We start from the raw sequence: 21954 nt of genomic DNA, 5'->3' as shown, positions 1-21954 counted from the left end.
GGATGCCCGTCTGAAGTAAGAATTTATAATCCACAAGAGAAGAAACTAGACCCTAAGACTATTACTGGGTATTTCATTGGATATGCTGAAAAGTCTAAAGGGTATAGGTTCTATTGTCCATCCCACAACACTAGGATTGTGGAATCAAGGAATGCAAAGTTTCTTGAAAATGACTTGATCAGTGGAAGTGATCAATTTCAGAACATTTCTTCTAAAAGGGATCACTATGAAGTTGAACCTTCTGGGACAAGTAATAGGTTGGTAGTCATTCCCACCCTCAAGTTAAAATGGGTGTTAGACAACCAGTGATTGAAGTTCCACAAGCTGTTGAAAGTGATCATGTAGATCAAGTTGTTTGTGAGGAACAACATGATGATATTGAAAAAACTGGTGAAGAACCAGTTAAACAAGTTCCTCAGCAAGATGACCAAACAACATTAAGAAGATCTAATAGAGTAAAAAAGACAACAATTCCTAGTGATTATGTAGTGTATCTATAAGAATCAGACTACAACATTGGAGCCAAAAATGATCCTGAGACGTTTTCACAAGCAATGAGTTCTAAGGAATCAAATTTGTGGTATAATGCTATGAGGGATGAGATGGATTCTATGACATCTAACCAAGTTTGGGATCTCGTTGAGTTGCCTGTTGGTGTAAAAGCCATCGGATGTAGATGGGTCTTCAAATCAAAGAAAGACTCAGAAGGCAACATTGAGAGACATAAGACAAGACTTGTTGCTAAAGGATTCACTCAAAGAGAAGGAATCGATTACAGAGAGACCTTTTCTCTTGTATCTAAGAAAGACTCTCTTCGAGTAATTTTGACATTAGTAGCTCATTTTGATCTTGAGCTGCATCAAATGGATGTGAAAATGGCATTCTTGAATGGTGATCTAGAAGAAGAGGTTTACATGAAATAACCTGAAGGATTCTTATCTAGTGTTGGTGAGCACTTAGTCTGCAAGCTTAATATGTCCATCTATGGATTGACACAAGCCTCCCGCCAGTGGTATTTAAAATTTCATGAGGTCATTTCTTCATTCAACTTTGAAGAGAATGTCATGGATCACTGTATATACCAGAAGGTCAATGGGAGTAAGATTTCTTTCCTTGTATTATACGTAGATGATATTCTGCTTGCGACTAATGATAAGGGTATGCTATATGAGGTGAAACAATTTATCTCAAAGAACTTTGATATGAAGGATATGGGAGAGGCATCTTATGTCATAGGCATAAAGATCCATAGAGAAAGATCTCGAGGCATTTTAGGCTTGTCTCAAGAAACCTATATCAACAAAGTTTTAGAGAGATTTAATATGAAAGATTGTTCACCAAGTGTAGCTCCCATTGTGAAGGGTGACAAACTTGCTTTGAGTCAATGTCCCAAAAATGATTTTGAGCGGGAACACATGAAAAATATTCCATATGCTTCAGTAGTTGGAAGCCTTATGTATGCTCAGGTTTGCACTAGACCTGACATTGCGTTCGCTGTTGGAGTCTTGGGAAGATATCAAAGTAATCCAGGTATTGACCACTGGAAAGCTGCAAAGAAAGTGATGAGATATCTTCAAGGAACAAAGGATTACATGCTCATGTACAGACAAACTGATTGTCTGGAAATGATTGGCTACTCCGACTCAGACTTTGCTGGTTGCGTTGATTCATGAAGATCAACATCTGGATATATTTTTATGTTAGCCAGTGGAGTTGTATCTTGGAGAAGTGCCAAACAAACCTTGACTGCTACTTCCACTATGGAGGCTGAGTTCGTTTCTTGTTTTGAGGCTACCTCGCATGGTGTATGGTTGAAGAGTTTCATGTCTGGCCTTAGAGTTGTGGACTCTATTTCTAGGCCATTAAAGTTGTATTGTGACAACTTTGTTGCAGTGTTTATGGCTAAAAACAACAAAAGTGGAAGTCGAAGTAAGCACATCGACATCAAGTACTTAGCCACAAGAGAACGTGTTAAAGAAAAGAAAGTGGTCATTGAACACGTCAACACTGAGTTGATGATTGCTGATCCTTTAACTAATGACATGCCACCAAAGAATTTTAAGGATCATGTAGTACGAATGGGACTTGGTTCCATGATGCAATTTCATTGTACGTACATTTGTTATTTTCAATGAAACTCTTATTCAGTTAGATATTTTCTCATATGATTTTGTGCACATATTTATTTATTTCGAGAAAAATCATTCGATTTAGATACAGAATAAACATATGGTTTATTCATTAAGTTGAGAGCTAGTGTTGAGAGACTTGATATATTGTGGTACATGGAAGATACTACTCATCATCAGAGGACCTATCGCCATGACTCATATATTAAGTTTCTTGTTACAGTTGATGTTGGGTTAAATGGACCAAGTGGGAGAATGTTGGAAGCGCACGTTACGTTCACGTTGCACGTTCTTTTTATATTTTATTATTTTGGAAAATTTAGTTATTTCTGAATCTGGTCCATTTTCTATCAACATTCAACCCATATCTTTGCAAATATATTTGCAACCACCTTTAGTAACAAATCACGTACCCATCCTTTATCTCACGTATTGATAACTTTTTATATCACGTTCTGATAACAAGTTGAGCTCTGTGATGGACAGACTCTATAAATAGGATGGGATGCTCTTAGTTTTGTATCACCAAACTCACTTCTCTATTCAGAAAAATACATCATCTATTCAGAGTTAGTAAGAGTCTGGAAGAACAAAACTGTCTTTCAGGTTCGTGTGTGCGCCGCTTCGCGTTCAATTTACAATGACGGGAGGTATACTCGTAATATTTTTAATTTCCGTTGTTTGATCTAAATATGTCATCTAAATTGATTTGCATGTTTAGATTAACATATGCGTATTTTTACAGTTCTTTGTTTTGTTTCCATCATCTGTTGCTATGTTCTCTCTCTCACACTTAACATGACTGGTAGTCTGGTATGTTTCCTCCAATATTTTTATTTTAGAAGGGTAAGAAATGGAAACGTAATGGTTATCTCAAAAGTAACCGCATGAAACAACAATCAGGCGAATTCCCATTCACTAGATTTAAATCTCAGCCCGATCATCGTAAAAAAAAAAAAACAAGTCAAAGGTTTTTAAAAGTCTATTTAACAGTTAGAAAGACGTATTTTAGATACTCAAAAAACCTTTCAAAGATTAAATAAGTCAACTATTTTTTTTTTGGGTACAGATAAGTCAACTAATTTAATATTAATAATACTAATAATAATAATAATAATTTTTACTATATGTTTTAAGATTATATATTTGTTTCAAACAATAATATACGTACCTGGATAGACCCAATAGCCTATTTAAGACTGGGATTTTAACATATTTAGGCTCTATTTAGATAAGTTTTTCTACTTATAAAAACATAAAATAAATTTCTCTCATAACTTAAAATAATTTTTAATACGTTGAAATCAACTTTTTTGATATGTTCAAAAAAATCATTGAGCTTATCTTAGTTAATCATAATAAGTTTTGATAAGACCTGAAAGAAACATAATCAATTAGTAATGCATTCAAATATTTAATTAATTTATTCTTCCCAATAATAGGTCTTAGCCAAATTATCAAAGTAAGGATAAAAAAACTACGTACCCCATTGCCCAGAGGTTCTTCGCTATGCGAAGGTATGGGGGAGGGATGTTGTACGCAGTGCAAAGAGGCTGTTTCCGGATTCGAACCCATCACCAACAAGTCACCAAGACACAACTTTACCGCTGCACCAGGGCTCGCCCTCTATCAAAGTAAGGATATTTCAAAAAAAAATTCTGGCAGAAATTTACTTCGAAGGTCCATCTAGTTGATAAAGAAATTAGTAAATCACTAATTTAGTTCATGAATTAGCTAGATCTCGATATTTTAGTCTCTTAAATTAAAAAAAGAAATTCAAATAAATTTCTGAAACTTTTGCAGTTTGATTTAAGTCTCTGAAATTAACCCTTTTTTTCTTATTTTCGTTCTAAACTTATGTTACTATTATCACTCAAGTTTCTAGAGGTAGGAACCAAAATAAAAAAAAACAAGCAATGGGTTTGTGCCATGTACAATGCATGAGAGAGAAAAAGGGAGAATCTAATGAAAAAAAGGAGTTACTATTGGCCCCCTTCAAATTGCTCTTGGCCTACCAAGGAGTTGAATTATTTTTTGTTCCAGAATTTCCCTTTTCATAGAATCATGACTCGGTTGAATAAAATGCACAATCGAATCATAATTTTGTTGTTATACAACTTTCACACCCCTTATTATGATGGAATCGTGATATATACAATGGAACCATGATTCCGTTGTATATTTTTTTGCCCTAGATATAACAATGGAAACAAGTTTTCGTTGTATAAAAAAGGGTGCGAAAAAATTACACAATGGAAACGTGTTTTCGCATACAAAATCTAAAGCGAAAACTCATTTTTGTTGTGTAATTTTTTTGCATCCCCTTTTTATACAACGAGATCCGTTGGGTGTTTTTTCACAAAAAGTTAATTACAAAATTAAGTTATCTTTTTTACTTGAATTAATTTTGATACAAATTATATTAATGACGACATACATTACCTTTTTTAACAGTAATCAAATTAATTGTTACCTAAATTATCTTTTTATTTAAATTTAAATTAATGATGACATAAATTATCCTTTTTAATTGTAATCAAAATAATATCATAAATTGATTTGTTTATTATTAATAAAGATAATTCTTATAATAATTAATTTGATTATCTTTATAAATGATAACTTCTATCCAATTAATTTAATTTCAATTAAAAATGATATTGAGTACTATTAAAAATGATAAGTTATATCACAATTAATTTGATTACTTTAAAAAGATAACTTACATTTATAATTAATAAAAAATCACAAAAAAAAACACAAAAATATCCTTATTATAGAATAATCATGATTCCGTAGTACATTTCGAGAATGATTAATTTTAAAATTTTGAGGGATAGTAAGGACTAATAGCAACTCCCAAAAAACATAGCGAGCCTATATAGCATGTGGGCATGACAGGTGACTATGATGGGATGATTTTTATATTAGTATAAATGAATTAATTTCAGAAATTTGAATGAAACCCTAAACAAAATTTCAGGAATTTATTTGAATTTTCCTTAGTATCAAGAACTAAATTAATAGTTAGATACAAATTCAGCCACTAAATATCAACATTGAGGTATCAAGCTTAGTTTGTTTGAGTTAATTGTATTGATTCAAGTGTTGTTTGCGTTAATCTCACTCCTGAGGTGCTCTTCTTGGTACCCATGCCATCCGTTCTCCAACTTTCTCTAGCATCTCAAATTTCTACTTGACAAAAGGTACTTATGTCTTCTCCATTGTTCTATCTTAAATGAATTCTATTTCAAAATTTAGTATTAATATCACTTATTTATTACTAATAGCTATAATTAGTTAAGGTGTCAAAACCAAAACATTCTATAAATATGTAATCAGTATCAACATCACTTATTTATCAATAATTACTAAGTGCAGTCTAACACCACCTTGTCAACCAATTCAAAGATCTGAAATGTCTACCTAATAATATCTAGGGAACAGTATACCAAAAAAAAAATATATCTAGGGAACGAAAATGGAACAAGTAAAATAAATATGTAATCATTTTTTTTCTTAGTTTTTTCACCATTAAAATCTCTTGTGAATGACATAATTTTACAATTCCACATCCTGGAAGCCTGAGAGAATAAAGCTCTGCAAAAAAAAAAAAACTGTAAAATGCATCTTTCATGCACACATTTATGTGAGAAGGGAAAAAGAATGTTTTATGTCCACCTTGGTTGAATGATTTACTGCATTGGAGATGGTAACATTTACAAGGAACTTGACCTTTTACAAATGACTCATACATAATGTTTTTCATCTTGACTCCTAAAATGTAGCAGAAAGGTTATCCTTTCCCCCTACTCCTATGAGAGTAACTGGGTCTTTTATAGTCTTCACATTAACCATGCTCCTCAGCTGGTGCTTACCAGACACTGGTGAGGTAATCCAAACTGTTTGTTGTGGCGAACTTGTTTCCTCCAACGGTCATTATGTAATTTGTAATGCAAAATCTTGTATAACATAAAAACTATTTAGTAAAAAGGTAAAATATATATAGACAAATACATACATGAATTGCAATGTAGAATATTTATTTTCCACTTTGCATATAATGTTGATGATAAAACATCATGATCCACAGTATGTACAAGTCATAGTTTATCCAATTTGAAATTACTTGCCATGAAATCAAACAGCATGATTATATCATTAAGAAATTATCTATCTTGTCCTACAGTATCATAAATCATAATGGTATTAGAAATTGGACATTAATCATTTTTATGAAATCAAAAAGGATTTCTAATCCCCCCCCCCCCCCCCCCCCCCCCCCAACTCCTTTCAAGCCAAGACATTGTGTGCATAATGATCTTGGTGAGAACTAGCATTAGATTAAAAAACTTAATCTTGAGTGAAGCTATTCAAAAGCATAATTAAAAAGGTTCTGTTAACTGACTTCAGATTAGTTGTTTCAATATAATAATAAATTTGAGGGGGGGGCGCCTGTGGAGTGGAGCACTTAATCAACATTCTTTGCAATCAATGCAAATTTTTTTTCTTGCATCCAGTATGCGTGTCTATATATATATATATATGTTGTCAGGGTTCAAGTATCATAACACCTAGTTGCTAACTCGCCAAAGTTTAAAATCCATTCAAAAATAGTTTGGCAAAAAGAATAAAAGTACCTGTATTAAAGTGGCAAAGGCATCATCCTCTGTCAGCTTTAAGAATTCAACTGCCCAATCATCAACATGTCCAATAGCAGTTTTCTGCCTTTCAGCTTCAAGCAAAACAGAATCACGATACAAGAATCTTTGCCATATTTTCTGAACATTTGCCAGCTTGAATTCAATTTCTGTGTCATTGAATCCCTGCAAGAAAAAGTGGATTAGCAACCACTCAACCAATGTTGCCTAGGATGACAACTTTATGTAAAGTATCTTGAATTAAATTGTATGATAAATTATGCAATAACCCAAAACAAATTATAGAAAAAAGGGGGGAAAATAAATACCCGAAGGGTCTTTATCAAGTTCGGAATTTCCGCTTCAGGTATTCGAACAGCAAAGCTGTCATAGTTGAGCACATTCTCATATGGCAGGAAAATCCCATCCTAAATAACAAGGAAACAAAGAGGCAAAAGGAATACAGTTAACATCATTGATAATTTCAGTGATTTCATCAATTACAACATATACTACCTCCAGACTGAAATATAAGCAAAAAAAATTGTGATGTACTAAAATATAAGCAAAAAAATTCTGTGATGTACTAAAATATAAGCAAATTTTAACTAACTCTCCTATTTAATGATACCATCTCTAAAATACCTCTTCATTTAATTAGAGTTTTATTTCCAACAACCTTTTTTTGTCCTATGTAACTAAATGTAAAGGGTACCTTTTAATGGGTGTGAATTAGTTTTTTTTGTTTATATTTCTGTTCGGAGGGTGTAAAAGACTATTAACATGAAAATGGAAGAAACTTAAATAAATAAGCTACTTTCATCACTAATCAATAGCTGCGAATCATTTCTAAAGTACTCGTGAGATTTAAAGTGAAAAAAAATTCTGAAGATGAACCACAAAAAATTCCAATACACATTAATGACATTATGAATCACCATTCTGTTAACATCCATTTGTTTGTTGAATTCAAATGTATAGGATTTGTCAGCTAACCAAGTGACTTAAACCTCCTTGGCAGTGACAAAGCCAGGGCACTAGATCAAAAACCTAGCTGGCAACTTGATATTAATGATAAGATTTGTACAAACCCATTTTTTAATTTATTCTGTTGGGGGCAAATATCAAATGAAAAAGAGCTTAAATTACTACCTGAATGACCACAGGAATGCATCCTTGCAATATACTGTCCTCCATGCGACCACTCCATCCATCCCCAGGAAACACTCCACAGAAAACAGAGCTTGCTAGATCCATGTGATAGTCTTCAGAACGCTCCGGTGTCACAATGACGTCTTTGGCATGCTGTTTCCCAAGTTTTCCATCCTTGTTAGGGCTTGACCCAAACTCTTCTGCCAGCTTCTGTCTGATACCCATGCTATACCTGCAGCACTTCCCACAAACTTAAAACCAGATCTTCTATAACATTTAATAATACCTAAACCTGAAGTAACTTCAAGTGACAAACAATATATTCAACAATGTTTGCTAACAAGAGTGTGAGAAATTATTTAATTTCATAAATAAATAACATTAGGCAACAGGATGTAAAAGGTAACTAATTAGGGAAAATGTGAGCATGCTTTAAACACACAATATATCCCATACTACAGCTTCCTTTTACAAATTCCAAAATAGTTTTCTAGTTAACTTACGTATCTTCAGGTCTTCCATGAGGGTACGCAGGTCCTAAATTCCCATTGAAGTAGAACAGTGTCTTCCGCTTCTCATGAGACCTCAAAACAAATTATAACATGGTTGCATTGTTTGCTTTCAAGAACTTAAATTAATAGAATAAAAGATTCAAGCATGACCGGAAAAACAAAGCAAATGACTAAGGAAAAAAATAATTTTTGGACAAATATTTACCGAGCCCAAAGTTTTGAAGTCAACACATAAGCATCAGGAACTTTCCAAGCGGGAAGCACGAGATCTTTGTCAGGGTCAAAACATGGATGAATTCCTCTTCTGTCGGAAGAGATTTTATCCCAGTTGTCTGCCCAATAGGCTGTGGTTGAATGGTTATGCTTTGTGTTTGTGTTTCCCCAGTGAACTAGCATCATGCTGTTCCATATCTCCTTAGGAGCATAGCAAGCACCTTCATCCCATGAAAAAGACTGCCTTCAGAAATAGAAGTGAAATAATTAGCACATGCTTCTCACAAGCAAATAAAGTAAAAGTTACTTCGTTAAAAAGTCTTCAACGTAAGATAAACAATTCTCATTACCCAGATGTGGTCCCTTCCTGATGAGTGACTCCAATAAGGATATTGCTCAACAATGTGAGTATATGTATTCTTATAATATTCCAAAGTGAGAGAGCTCCTCAATCCCATATGCTCCTGAATGTTATAAAACAAAATGTAAGGAAAAGAGAAAACTAACAGTGTAAACATGGAATGACACACACACACACACACAAGTAATAGATAACTGAAGATATTTCTATCCTTCCATGCGAAAAGGGAAAAAACAGCATTACATGCAATTGTCTTTCCCATTTTGAAATTATGACTATTCAAGAAAGTTGATGGAAGGAAAATCCATGCACATCATGACATAGATGTCAGTGTTGACTGCCATGTCATCCAATTAATCACAGATATTGTAACTCAGAATGATCTGGAAGCACTACTAACATGCATAGGCTGAAACACTAATGCAGTCAGCCTTTATATGCAGGTCACATGCAGCAATAGATATTCTACAAATATATTCTGGTAAAAATAACAGTAAGTAAAATATACCTGCATACTCAAGTGAGGAGCATCATCAGCACGAGTTATGATACATGAATCAAGAACAGGAACAAAGAAAAAATCTGCCTCTTCACCATTTAGTGTTCGATGAGGACTAGCTAACAAACTCTCATAAAGTGCTATCTGCAGACAAGCAGCAGCACATGATAAATATATTGTTATAAATGCTAAATTTGATCAAACGAAATTCTCCTGTATAAAAGTCATCAAATACCTGGGCACCATACAATTGATCTGTCCAAACTGTTATATTATTGTCATCATAAATTCTATTTACACACTCTAACTTATAATGGCGTCCCTACAATAACCAAAATAGAATAAGATAACAAAATAGAAGAAAAAAAATCAAAATTTTTCTCTTAGGATTTAACCAAGAGTGACATTCAGAATATCCTGACCTCAAGCAGCAAGCTGTTGAACTCTGGGGGCAAATCATAAACATATACAAGAGGCCTTTTCTTTGCAACCACAGCATTGAGATTAATCATTTTTTCATTGGCATGAGTATCGTCAGCAATATGAATCCGAGCAGGACGAAGCCAACTAGGCCACTCTTTAATAGAAGAAATAACAGATGGCATGCTGCAATCTACTCCATACCAGCCAGCACAAATATTACGCAAATGTTTAATGCGAATGATGATTTTCTTTTTGCATGAATGAAACATAAAGTGTTTACAATATTTAGTTTATCTACATACAACGAATGGAAACAGATAGAATTTATACAGCACAGAAGGTCATAGGTTCATTTTATCTTATTGTTGTTACCCTTGAGAAACTTATCAATGTCATTTACAGGAATGAAACTAGACACTGTTTTGGACAGGTAATAACTTGCATTTAGTATTTGAAAGAGAGTTCATTCATTAATTGTTACTCAGCATCAAACAGCTTCACATTATAGGCTTCCTAGTTCTACCGAGTTCAGACTCTCAACACTAGTAAACAGAAACAGAATTTTTTCAGAAATTGAAATAGCATCTGTACAAAAGGTTTCCAAAGTTGTGAACCTGTGCTATTTTGTTCATGATTTTTTAATCCTTAATTGATCTTTCATTCCTCTGTATTCTTTATCTCTTTCCTTATAGGTTTATCTTCCTCCAACTTCAAGTTATTTGGTTTCGAAATAAACATAGCTAGAGCAACTTTTTGATACGGAGGTGCTGATAGAAACTAATATTGGGCCTGATCAAGTGACAAGAAGCAAAAGCCCAAGACCACAAAGGAAGAGGAAAGCACCATCTTGGGCACGTGATTATGTGGGAATCACAACAACTTTAGAGTAATGAAATATCTGCTGATATCTGCTGTAATCCTTGACTTCTAGCTAGTTTGTTACCATCTTTTATGGATCAGGGCACATGAGTCAATTGATCCCATAGGCTAGGACAATAGAGGACTCTTTATATTCCTAGGTTGTAATAATGACAGCAGCAGAAAATTAATAAACTTATCCTTTCTCTCTTATTTTCTGGAGCTGATACTGCTCGAAGGTATCTTTTCTCTCTACCCTAGCCTATCATTGGTGCTTTCACTGTGGATGATGGCCCCCCGCACTGATAAACCTGACAAATCTGCCGATGAGGTCAGTGCCCAGTTTCGAGAAATGCAATTGTGTCTTGAGGCGGTCACCAAACAACAAACAGATTTCCAAAATTTTCTCACCACACAATTACCCCTTCTCATACGTGAACAAATTTCTTCCCAATCTGCAGCCCATTCATCCTCTCCGGTTCGAACCGACCCGCCACAATCAACCATCAAATTACCCAAAATAACCCTATCTTCCTTTGATGGGAAAGATCCTCTTGACTGGATCTTCAAGGCTGAACACTATTTTGACCTAACGGACACACCACCCCCCCGCCGCCTCATTCTCATTCCCTTCTTCCTTCAAGGTCCTGCTCTTAGTTGGTTCAAATGGCTCCATTCCAACCATTTACTCACAACTTGGTCGGAATTTCTCCACGCCCTTGAGGTACGTTTTGGTCCCTCTTCCTTTGCCAACCATGAAGCTTCTTTGTATAAGCTTCAACAAACCGGATCTGTGCTTGAATACCAACAACAATTTGAATCCCTCTCCAACCGAGTCACCGGTCTCTCACCCACCTCCCTTCTCAACTGTTTTCTTTCGGGCCTTCGAAAGGATATCCACCATGAACTCAGCATACTCAAACCATCCTCCCTGACCCAAGCAATCGATTTAGCTAAACTGATTGAAACCAAAAACCTAGCCACAAAATACCCAGCCTCACGGCCAACCAAACCACCATTCCCTCCAAACAACCCACAACCCTCTCTGTTAGGACCGCCTCCGACCGTTCCGATTCGTCGCCTCACGCCGGCGGAACAAAACGAGCGCCGCTCTAAAGGGCTCTGTTTCAACTGTGATGAGAAGTTTCATGTTGGACATCGTTGTACAAAGAAACAATTTCTGATTATGCTCATGGACGACATCGATGAAGTGGTGGGCTCTCCGACAAGTGATACTGAGCATCAGATGGTGGAATCATGTCCCTTGCTGTCACCAGCACCCATGTCACCGCCGTCCTCTCCGGATTCATCCTCTCCGGCCGCCGCCGAGCATTTTCAACTGTCTCAAGCAGCACTGGTGGGACCTCCATCACCACGCACTCTTCGCGTTCAAGGACGTGTCGGTGAACTTGAAGTTACAGTCCTGATTGATTCGGGCAGCTCGCACAACATTATGCAGCCCAGAGTAGCGGAATTCCTCGGTTTGCCTATGGTAGCTATCAAGCCATTCTCAGTTGTGGTGGGTAACGGCGATTCGATCACTTGTAGCGGATTCTGTGCTGAGGTGCCAGTGAACCTCGCTAAGCAAATGTTTCACATACCTTTCTTCATCATACCAATTCATGGCGCAGATTTGGTTTTGGGGGTGTAGTGGCTGCAAACTCTTGGCTCCTTTCTGTCCGATTACACCATTCCATCCATCCAGTTCACTTATAACAACACCCCTATCACCCTCACCGGTAACACTTCCACTCAACCATCCTTGGCCACATTCTCCCAGTACTGCCGCTTTGTGTTTACTGATGCCATTTCCTCCGCCCACACCATATCTTTTTCCCAAATTGACTCACCTCCCATTAAAATTTCCCCACATCCAGAAATTGCCCCCATCCTCACTAAATTTGCATCAGTTTTCTCTAGTCCTCAAGGCTTACCCCCCAACAGACCACTCAACCACCATATACACCTCCTACCCCAAGCCAAACCAGTCAACGTTCGACCATATCGGTACCCTCAATTCCAAAAGGAAATCATGACTTCGATGATCCGAGATATGCTGGCAGAAGGGGTTATACGCCCTAGCACTAGCCCTTTTTCATCACCGGTTTTGTTGGTACGCAAAAAGGATGGAACATGGCGTTTTTGTGTTGATTACCGCGCCCTTAACAACATCACGGTGAAAGATCGTTTTCCTATTCCCACCATTGACGAGCTCTTGGATGAACTCTATGGAGCCAAGATTTTCTCCAAGCTTGATTTACGTTCCGGATATCACCAGATTAGAGTGGCACCGGAGGACTGTTTCAAGACTGCTTTCCGCACTGTTGATGGGCATTTTGAGTTCCTAGTGATGCCATTTGGGTTATCCAATGCACCTTCAACATTCCAGGCGACGATGAATGAGGTTTTTCGCGCATTTTTGCGAAAATTCGTGCTAGTATTTTTTGATGACATCTTGATCTACAGTCCATCATGGGACACTCATATTCAGCACCTACAGCAGGTTTTAGAGCTATTAGACCAGCATCAATTGTTTGCGAAGCTTTCCAAGTGCGAGTTTGCTGTGCCTACTGTTGCATATTTAGGCCATATTATCTCTCAGGAGGGAGTAGCTGCTGACCCAGAGAAGCTGAAGGTGGTTCAGTCTTGGCCCCCTCCTCACAACCTCACTGCCCTTCTCGGATTTTTGGGTTTAACCGGGTTCTATCGTCGCTTCGTCCGCCATTATGCCTCGATAGCTGAACCATTAACTTCCTTGCTCAAAACTAATGCTTTCTGCTGGAATGAGCGTGCGCTAGAAGCTTTTCAAGCTCTTAAGACGGCTATGACTACCTTGCCGGTTTTGGGAATTCCGAACTTTGATCAAACATTTGAGGTTACTACCGACGCGTCAAATTCTGCTGTTGGAGCAGTTTTATCTCAGCAATCCCATCCCATTGCTTTTTTCAGTCGCAAGTTATGTCCCAAAATGCGGGCTGCATCTGCTTATGAGAGGGAAATGTTTGCTGTTACGGCTGCAGTCAAAAAGTGGCGACATTATCTCTTGGGAAGGCATTTTTTCATTTATACGGATCATCGCAGTTTAAAGGAATTGATAACGCAGACGATTCAGACGCCGGCACAACATAGGTGGTTAACTAAGCTATTGGGTTTTGACTATGAGATTGTATACACCCCGGGAAAGACCAACTTGGTCGCAGATGCTCTATCTCGTGTAGATGTGCCGTCCTTGACTTACATTCAGGCAGTTTCTGAAGCTCAACCTTTGATGTTAGAGCAACTCCGGATTTTTTATGCTTCTGATCCGGTTGGTCAACAGCTCACTCGCAAGTTTACATCTCTGAAGCCAGATTCACCTTTTAAGCTTCATCAGGGTCTGTGGTTCTACAAAGGGCGTTTGTTCATCCCAAGCGAAACTCAATTCAGAACGCAACTCTTGCAGGAGTTTCACACCAGCCCAGTGGGAGGTCATTCCGGTGTGAAGGGGACCTTAGCTCGTTTAACCGCTGCCTTCTCATGACCCAACATGGCGAAAGATGTGAAAAGATGGGTGCAGGAGTGTTCCATATGCCAACAACAAAAGTACTCCACCCATCGACCTTATGGCTTGTTGAATCCGCTGCCTATCCCTTCTCAAGTTTGGGAGGATATTGCCATGGACTTCATTACTAAGCTTCCTCCTTCACATGGGAAGTCTACTATCTGGGTGGTAATAGACCGGTTGACTAAGTATGCTCACTTTATTGCTCTCCCCGCTCACTATTCAGCAGTTTCCTTAGCTCCGGTGTTCATGTCTGAGATCTATCGACTCCATGGAATGCCCAAGACTATTGTGAGCGACCGAGACCGGGTTTTTGTCAGCCGTTTTTGGCAGGAATTGTTCAAGCTCAATGGAACTACACTATGTTTCTCTAGTGCATATCATCCACAGTCCGATGGACAAACAGAAGTGACCAACAGAATTTTACAAACTTTCCTTCGCTGTTTTGTGAGTGATACTCCCAAACTGTGGGTTTCCATGCTTCCTTTGGCTGAACATTGGTATAATTCCTCCTATCAATCTGCTATCAAGATGACACCATTTGAGGCTCTTTATGGAAGACCACCTCCCAACATGCGCTCCTATGTCTCAGGGTCCACTGCGGTTGCCACACTAGATGAAACACTAGCCCAACGCCATCAGATGTTAGCTGTGATCAAACTTAACCTGCAAAAGGCCCAGTCCCGAATGCGATCACACGCCAACAATGGCAGGATGGACAAAGAATTCGATGTAGGCACTTGGGTATGGCTGCGTTTGCAACCTTATAGGCAGAATAGTGTGCGTGGTGCCCGCTACTCCAAGTTCACCAAACGTTTCTTTGGTCCTTATCAAATTGTCAAACGTATTGGTACTGTTGCTTATGAACTCTTGCTGCCTCCAGAAGCCCGTATTCACCCCGTTTTCCATGTTTCAAAACTCAAGCAGTTTTTTGGGCAGCCACCGTCGCAAGTACCTCTGTTGGATGACGCTGTTACAGGGACCTTGGTTCCATTACAACCAACACAAATTCTGGACACTCGCAAATTGCAGACAGTTAAGGGCACGATCAGGCAGGTTCTAGTGCGTTGGGAAGGCCTCTCACCAGCTGAGGACACTTGGGAAAACTGGACGGAATTGCTGAAATCTTATCCTCACTGCAACCTTGAGGACAAGGTCGAATTTGATGGGGAAGGCAGTGATACGGAGGTGCTGATAGAAACTAATGTTGGGCCTGATCAAGTGACAAGAAGCAAAAGCCCAAGACCACAAAGGAAGAGGAAAGCACCATCTTGGGCACGTGATTATGTGGGAATCACAACAACTTTAGAGTAATGAAATATCTGCTGATATCTGCTGTAATCCTTGACTTCTAGCTAGTTTGTTACCATCTTTTATGGATCAGGGCACATGCGTCAATTGATCCCATAGGCTAGGACAATAGAGAACTCTTTATATTCCTAGGTTGTAATAATGACAGCAGCAGAAAATTAATAAACTTATCCTTTCTCTCTTATTTTCTGGAGCTGATACTGCTCGAAGGTATCTTTTCTCTCTACCCTAGCCTATCACTTTTCTAGGAATAAGACTTTTTATTATGGGCCTAAATGTTTTAAAATAATTTTCTTTATCATATATGTCTTAGTAGTAATTTATTTGCCACTATCAACCCCTACAACTAGAAAATGAATATAATAGATGATTGGCAAAGGCAAAGTTTTTCTTCCAGTATACAAGTAAGACAACATATCCGGTTGTCACAATAACAAACATAAGAATCACCTGACAAAATCCACCACGACAGTGGCCATGCCCAGAGCATTGATTAATGCAAACAGATTCCACAGGAACTTCACAAAATCGGCCCGCAAGACCATCATATTTGCAGTCACATTCTTCTTTAACTTTCGCCTTGCCAGCATATGCTTCAGCTGGGTCCACGTTACACCAACCTGGTATGCTACGATTGGTTGTGAAGACATCTTGGTCAATTTTTGTCCAATTCACTATTCTGGGACCATCAGGTTCGGAAGGTGGACTGAAACAGATGAAAGGAGTGAGACTTGAATAATACACATTGACAAAGTTTGCCAATGAAACTCAATGCTAGGTAACAGATTTTACATACTCAAATTGAAACCCACATGTCTCTGCTAATGGTCGATTTGGATATTTTGCGCCTTCTCCACAGAAGCACATTGCTCTTGTCTTGTCACAGTTGGCTGGGCAAATTGAGACAACCCATCTCCCAAATGGTTGATCTGGTGATCCTAGGAAGTTGCATTCCAATTGCAAGTTTTTAGTGCATCCATCCCCTGTCACCTCAGAAATTAGCATGATTGTTCAGAGTTCAGACCAACTAATAAATTAAATATGCCTTTTGCAATAATGAAACATATTCAGGAAATGGTAGCAGCACATTATGTAATTTTCTTTGTTTTGTTTTAAGCATATCAGAGAATGTTAAAAATGCCTATAGCAAAAAAAATAGTTAGAACCTAGAAGTAACTAGTAAGAGATTGACATAGTAGAAAAGGTGAATATTATTTTTCTGATTAAAAGTATACAGGGGAATTACATATATATACTAGTTCTAAGTTTCTAACCTAGTATTTATAGGGAATAATCTTGCTACCATAATTACAGTTACAAAAAATAAAACAAAATCAAAATTACATGGAAATATTCTGTCCACATGATATACAAATAATGGAAGCACTCCGTGGAAAGTCCTAAGCTAATATATCTGTTAGTTTTTTGACTCCAAGAATGGACACACATTGCTGCTATAACGCCACTGTCCAATTTCTTCTTAATAAAGTGTCAGTCTATCTCTATGTCTTTTGTTCTATCATATAGGACTGGATTATGAGAAATATTAATGGTGGATTTGTTGTCACATAGAATTCTCATAGGGGCTCCATACATTATTTTGAGATCTTCCAGAATGACCTTCATCCAGAGTAATTCAGAAACCCCTTGGGCCTTGAGACTTAACCTTGCAACCACATTTTGTTTATTGCTCCTCCAAGTTATCACCTGAGAAAATGAATTATCCTGAGGTGGATCTCCTATCAACAATTGATCTGACATAATCCACATCTGTATACACCTCCAATGCTAGCTGGCCCTCTCTCTTAAATAGTAATCACTTTCCTAGACTACTCTTCAAATAATGAAGAATCCTAGTTATAGCTTGCAAAAGTCTCTCATGGATCATGCATAGATTGGCTAACCACACTAACTGCATAAACTATGTGTGATCGGGTGTGGGCGAAAAGAATAAGCTTTCAAACAAGCCTCTGATATTGAACTTAATCTACCGATGGACTTCCTAATTCATTCCCAATCCAATGATTCTGATCTATGAGAGTTCTGGCGGCTTTGCATCCCAACTTACCTATTTCCTTGAGGAGGTCCAGAACTTATTTCCGCTGATATGAAGATGCCCTATTTCTAGTAACCAACCTCAACCCCAAGGAAATATTTCAGCTTGCCAAGATCATTCATCTCAAATTGTGCTGCTGACTTCTTCAGAATTTTCTTTTAAGCATCATCATCACCTGCAATAATCATATTTTTCACATGACTAAAACTAGCGTTAGTTTACTACCCTGTGAATGCTTTATGAGAAGGATATAGTCACCTTGACTCTGTCAATACCCCAAGTATAGCATGGCTTGAGTGAATCTCCCAAACCAAACATAGGGAGACAGTTTGAGTCCATCCAAAACCTTCCTCAATTTGCACACTTTGTTCCCTCCATTATCAAAACCATATCCAGGCAGGATCTCCATATACATCTTCCCCAATTCTCCTTGGGAACTTTTTACATCAAGTTGACATAATTTCCAAACCAAAGCGAGAGGTGAAGAAAGGATGATTCTAACTGTATTCATATTTGCTACTAGGGCAAAAGTCTCTTCATAATCAAACCCATATGTCTGAGTATATTCATTTACAACCAGTCCTTCCTTGTGCTGATCCAAAGTACCATAATTGGTATTTCACAGTGCCGACCCATACACATCTACACCCCACTGTTTTATTGTCCTTTAGCTTCTCAACAAGCTTTCAGGTCTTTCTTTTCTCCAATGCTCTCATATCCTCATGCATGGTTTGAGCCAGCTCCCATCCTTTAAGGCTTTGTGTAATAATGTGGAAATCCTAATAGAATCAATAGCTGATAGGAAACTCTGGCACTACAAAGAAATGTGTTTAGTGGAACTCAAGTTAATGGGTAAGTAATCAGAACTATAAAGGCAATCATCTGAATTCTGAAGGAGAATTACTGAAGACTCAAGGCTACCAATATTTTTCTCCAATGAATACTCTAGTTCAGACGATTGGGATTGTTGGACTAGGTCGGGTTTCTGTCATTTAGATACACATTGCAGCAATTACAATTGCCTCTAGAGTAGGATTGGTACTAGCAGATACAAATGTCTCTCGGGTAGTAGATACAAGTGGTAAGTATACCCTCATGTATCACATACTTAGTAAGGTAGCGTACCACACACCCATGCTTGTACTCCATACTAGAAAGAATTGCATACCTGGTAACTATTAGCTAGGGAAACCACCCACCAAAAGAGGCTGAGTAAGGCCGACAAGCAGAGTAGTGTGACCAGAAGCACGAAAAGACATTGGGAAGGCTGTGTATAAACTACACATGCTCCTCCACCAATGAGCTGTTGGGATCTAGCCATCCAGAAGTGGGCACTCCCAACGGCAGGTTTGTCAGTCTGAACGGTAGCAAACAAGCTAGCAGAGGAACAATGAAGGAGCCAAAGGTCCTCCAGAATGAAGGAGGGCAAGGGAAAGGTGCCACAATGAAAGCAGCTAGGGTTTAGACATGGAAGCAGAGCCCTCAAGTTTAAGAGCTCTGATAACAACTTGAAATATTAGTAAAGGTGAATATTATTTTTCTGAGTAACAATGTACAAGGGAATTACATATATATACTAGGCTAGTATATTCCCCTGACAAAAATATAACACATCAGCCATTAGCTGGTAAAATAAATGTTCCCAGAGATATATCTTGGATTTATATGCTTAACTAACTCTAAAACATTTTGTATAAACCTCTATATCTAACTAGTAACAACACCTCTTCATTTGAGAATTATGACTTCAGGAACATTCAGGTTAAAAAATACTCAGTAGGTCCTTGAGGCAATGATTGTGTGTGATTTACCAGTCACCAAAGAATGTGGGTGAATATCAGTGTCTGATCACAGCTATATTAAGAGAGATAATAAATTATATGAGAAAGCTAAAACTACAATATTGTCAAAATGAGTTAATCCTACAATAGTCGCTTCTCAATTCTCATTAAGCATTATGTATTTATGTATTAGGTCAATAAAATAAAAGGAGGCAAGAAAACTAACCAGAATAACCATGAAAACATCGACATTGTCCCAATTGTCGATTACAAATCCCCTGGCCACTGCAGTCATTTTTGCAGTTAATGCCACCTATTATCTGCTAATCAACAATATTTATTAAGGGGCAAAAGTTACTTTTCATAAGATGAAACCTAATTAACAACTCAAAAAGAAGACAATAATGTAAACAGAAAGACAGAAATAAAAGTTAGAGTATCACTTGTCACCTCAGTGATGTTTACATCCTTAATAACAGAATCACAACCAGCAAGCCACTGGCCAATTTCAGCCTTCCACGGTACACCATGATAAACAAATGCTCCATGTAAGTCAGCCGGAAACTGATGCTTAAAATCAACTGCAGGCCTTTCCTGGTCATGGTTGCTTGGAAATTCTGCCGATGCATTAGTTGGGAAGCACGAGTCCTGGGCTATCTTAAAATAATTGAAAGTGGGTGTCAAAGGGAACAAGAACAAATGGACTACAGAAACCAATGCCACAACAGAAGCAATTGTTGCCGCAAGAGACCAAGAACACCTCCATTTGTTCATGGAGAACAAATCTAACAAGTCCCTCGCCATACTAAACTGCAATGCAACACTACGAATCAAACTCAAACTCTTCCGATTCACCAGGCTGCCTTGACATCATAACCTGAAATAGCAACCATAAAATCACTATTCCTCACAATGACAAATCCCATTTGCATACATCAAAAACACATAGCCATATACCATTACAAAGCTCAACTAGGCTTAAAACTAAAAAAGCTTTTTTTTTTTTTCTCTTTATGAAATGAAGAGAAGAAAATAGTGGCAGCAATTTACTACTGCTAATGCAAACCCATTTGGATTTTCAACACAAAAACTGGAGAATCACAAGTGAGATCAATAAACAAAGGCTACCATCACAACATACCATTATAAAGCTCAATTAGGCCTAAAACAAAGAAAGCCTTTTTTTCTTTATGACGTGAAGGGAAGAAAACAGTGGCTGCAATTTACTATTCCTAATGAAAACTTCAAACCCATTTGAATTTTCAAAACAAAATCTGAAGAATCCCAAGTGAGTTCAATAAACAAAGGCAGCAATTACATGACCCTACATTAGTATTCTGACATCAATAGAGCGTTGACTCACCTTTCTCGGATCTGAATCTCCAAAACACAGAACCCCATGCTGAGATTCAACATGGGCAAGAACCAAGGTTGCCCAATTCAACAATAGAATTGACAAGGTGGCTCCTTTAAAGGGCCAGCTACCCCAAATCGCCAAAGGGTCAACGGGAATGCCAAAATTGATTCTTTGTTTTTAATTTTTTGTACTTTTTTTTTTCTGTTTTCCAGCAGCTATCTAAACCCACGTTGTCAACACTTCTATTATGAACATGGGACCACTAACTCGTTGGTTCGTTCCTCCGAATGTAACATTCTCGGTTTTGGTTTCACATGTAAAGAAATTGATAATTAAGATTGAAGGGGTGGAATGGAATCTTGTGGGTTTTTTACTTTCTTCTCAGAAGCCGCCAAAGTTCTCTTTCTCGGAAGATGAATCAGGTCCCAATGTAACTGATTTTCACGTTAATGTTGTGAAAAGAGCATATTCCGCTTCTGGCAGTAAAGTTTATTTTCGTAACGGGAACAAATGAGCACAGACTAACACAGGCTATTTTGGTGCAATGCCTTTGTATTTCTGCAGTTGAAGACCCCCTTGACTAGATATGGGAATGAATCGAGCAGTTTGTTAAGGTCTTTGGCTCAACTAATTTAAGGCTTAGTTCGATTTGGCTTTTTATTACAAAGGTCGAGTTCAAGTTTTTTAAAAAGTTTTTTATATAAAAAGACTAAAACCAAACTATAAAAAACTTGTTAAGCTTAACAAGCCGAACTTGAGCCGAACTTGTTTAAGTAATAATAATGATATTAATAATAACTGTTATTACGTTGGTATTTCACTAGGTTTTAAAACAATTAATTGGTTAAGAATATCTTTAAGCAGACTTTTAAATAGGCTTGTAGGACAAGTCAAAGTTTATGTAAGCCGAGCCATTAAAAAAGAGTATATGACAGATAATGAGTCAACCTCAAGCCTTGTGTATTCGACTGAAACCGAGCTCAAGTCTAATAAAGTTAGGTTAGACTTATTCATTTTCATCCCTAGCCTTTGGGCACTATTGTCAATTTCATAATTTTTTAATAGGAATAATTATTGGTTTTTGGTTTAATTATATGCACGGTTCTTTAACCAAGCTACGG

At 37.5% G+C, this 21954-nt stretch overlaps 1 protein-coding gene across 1 annotated transcript; it reads right to left on the bottom strand.

Annotated features, from left to right (window-relative positions):
- Positions 1 to 5464: 5464 nt before the first annotated feature.
- On the bottom strand, positions 5465 to 21428 carry LOC100807663 (uncharacterized). The gene is made up of 15 exons (XM_026124078.2): positions 20840 to 21428; positions 19927 to 20353; positions 19703 to 19796; positions 16436 to 16622; positions 16086 to 16345; positions 9929 to 10140; positions 9742 to 9828; positions 9516 to 9650; positions 8997 to 9110; positions 8639 to 8886; positions 8425 to 8505; positions 7922 to 8153; positions 7099 to 7197; positions 6770 to 6955; positions 5465 to 6091 (listed from the first exon to the last, which is right to left on the bottom strand). The coding sequence occupies exons 2-15, from the start codon at positions 20278 to 20280 to the stop codon at positions 5993 to 5995; spliced, it is 2388 nt and encodes a 795-aa protein (XP_025979863.1). The 5' UTR covers positions 20281 to 20353; positions 20840 to 21428; the 3' UTR covers positions 5465 to 5992.
- Between the last annotated feature and the right edge of the window lie 526 nt (positions 21429 to 21954).

Source organism: Glycine max, chromosome 10 (assembly GCF_000004515.6).
Source record: "Glycine max cultivar Williams 82 chromosome 10, Glycine_max_v4.0, whole genome shotgun sequence".
Lineage (NCBI taxonomy): Eukaryota > Viridiplantae > Streptophyta > Magnoliopsida > Fabales > Fabaceae > Glycine > Glycine max.
The sequence above is the reverse complement of the archived record's forward strand: the minus strand, read 5'-3'. Positions and strand labels throughout refer to the sequence as shown.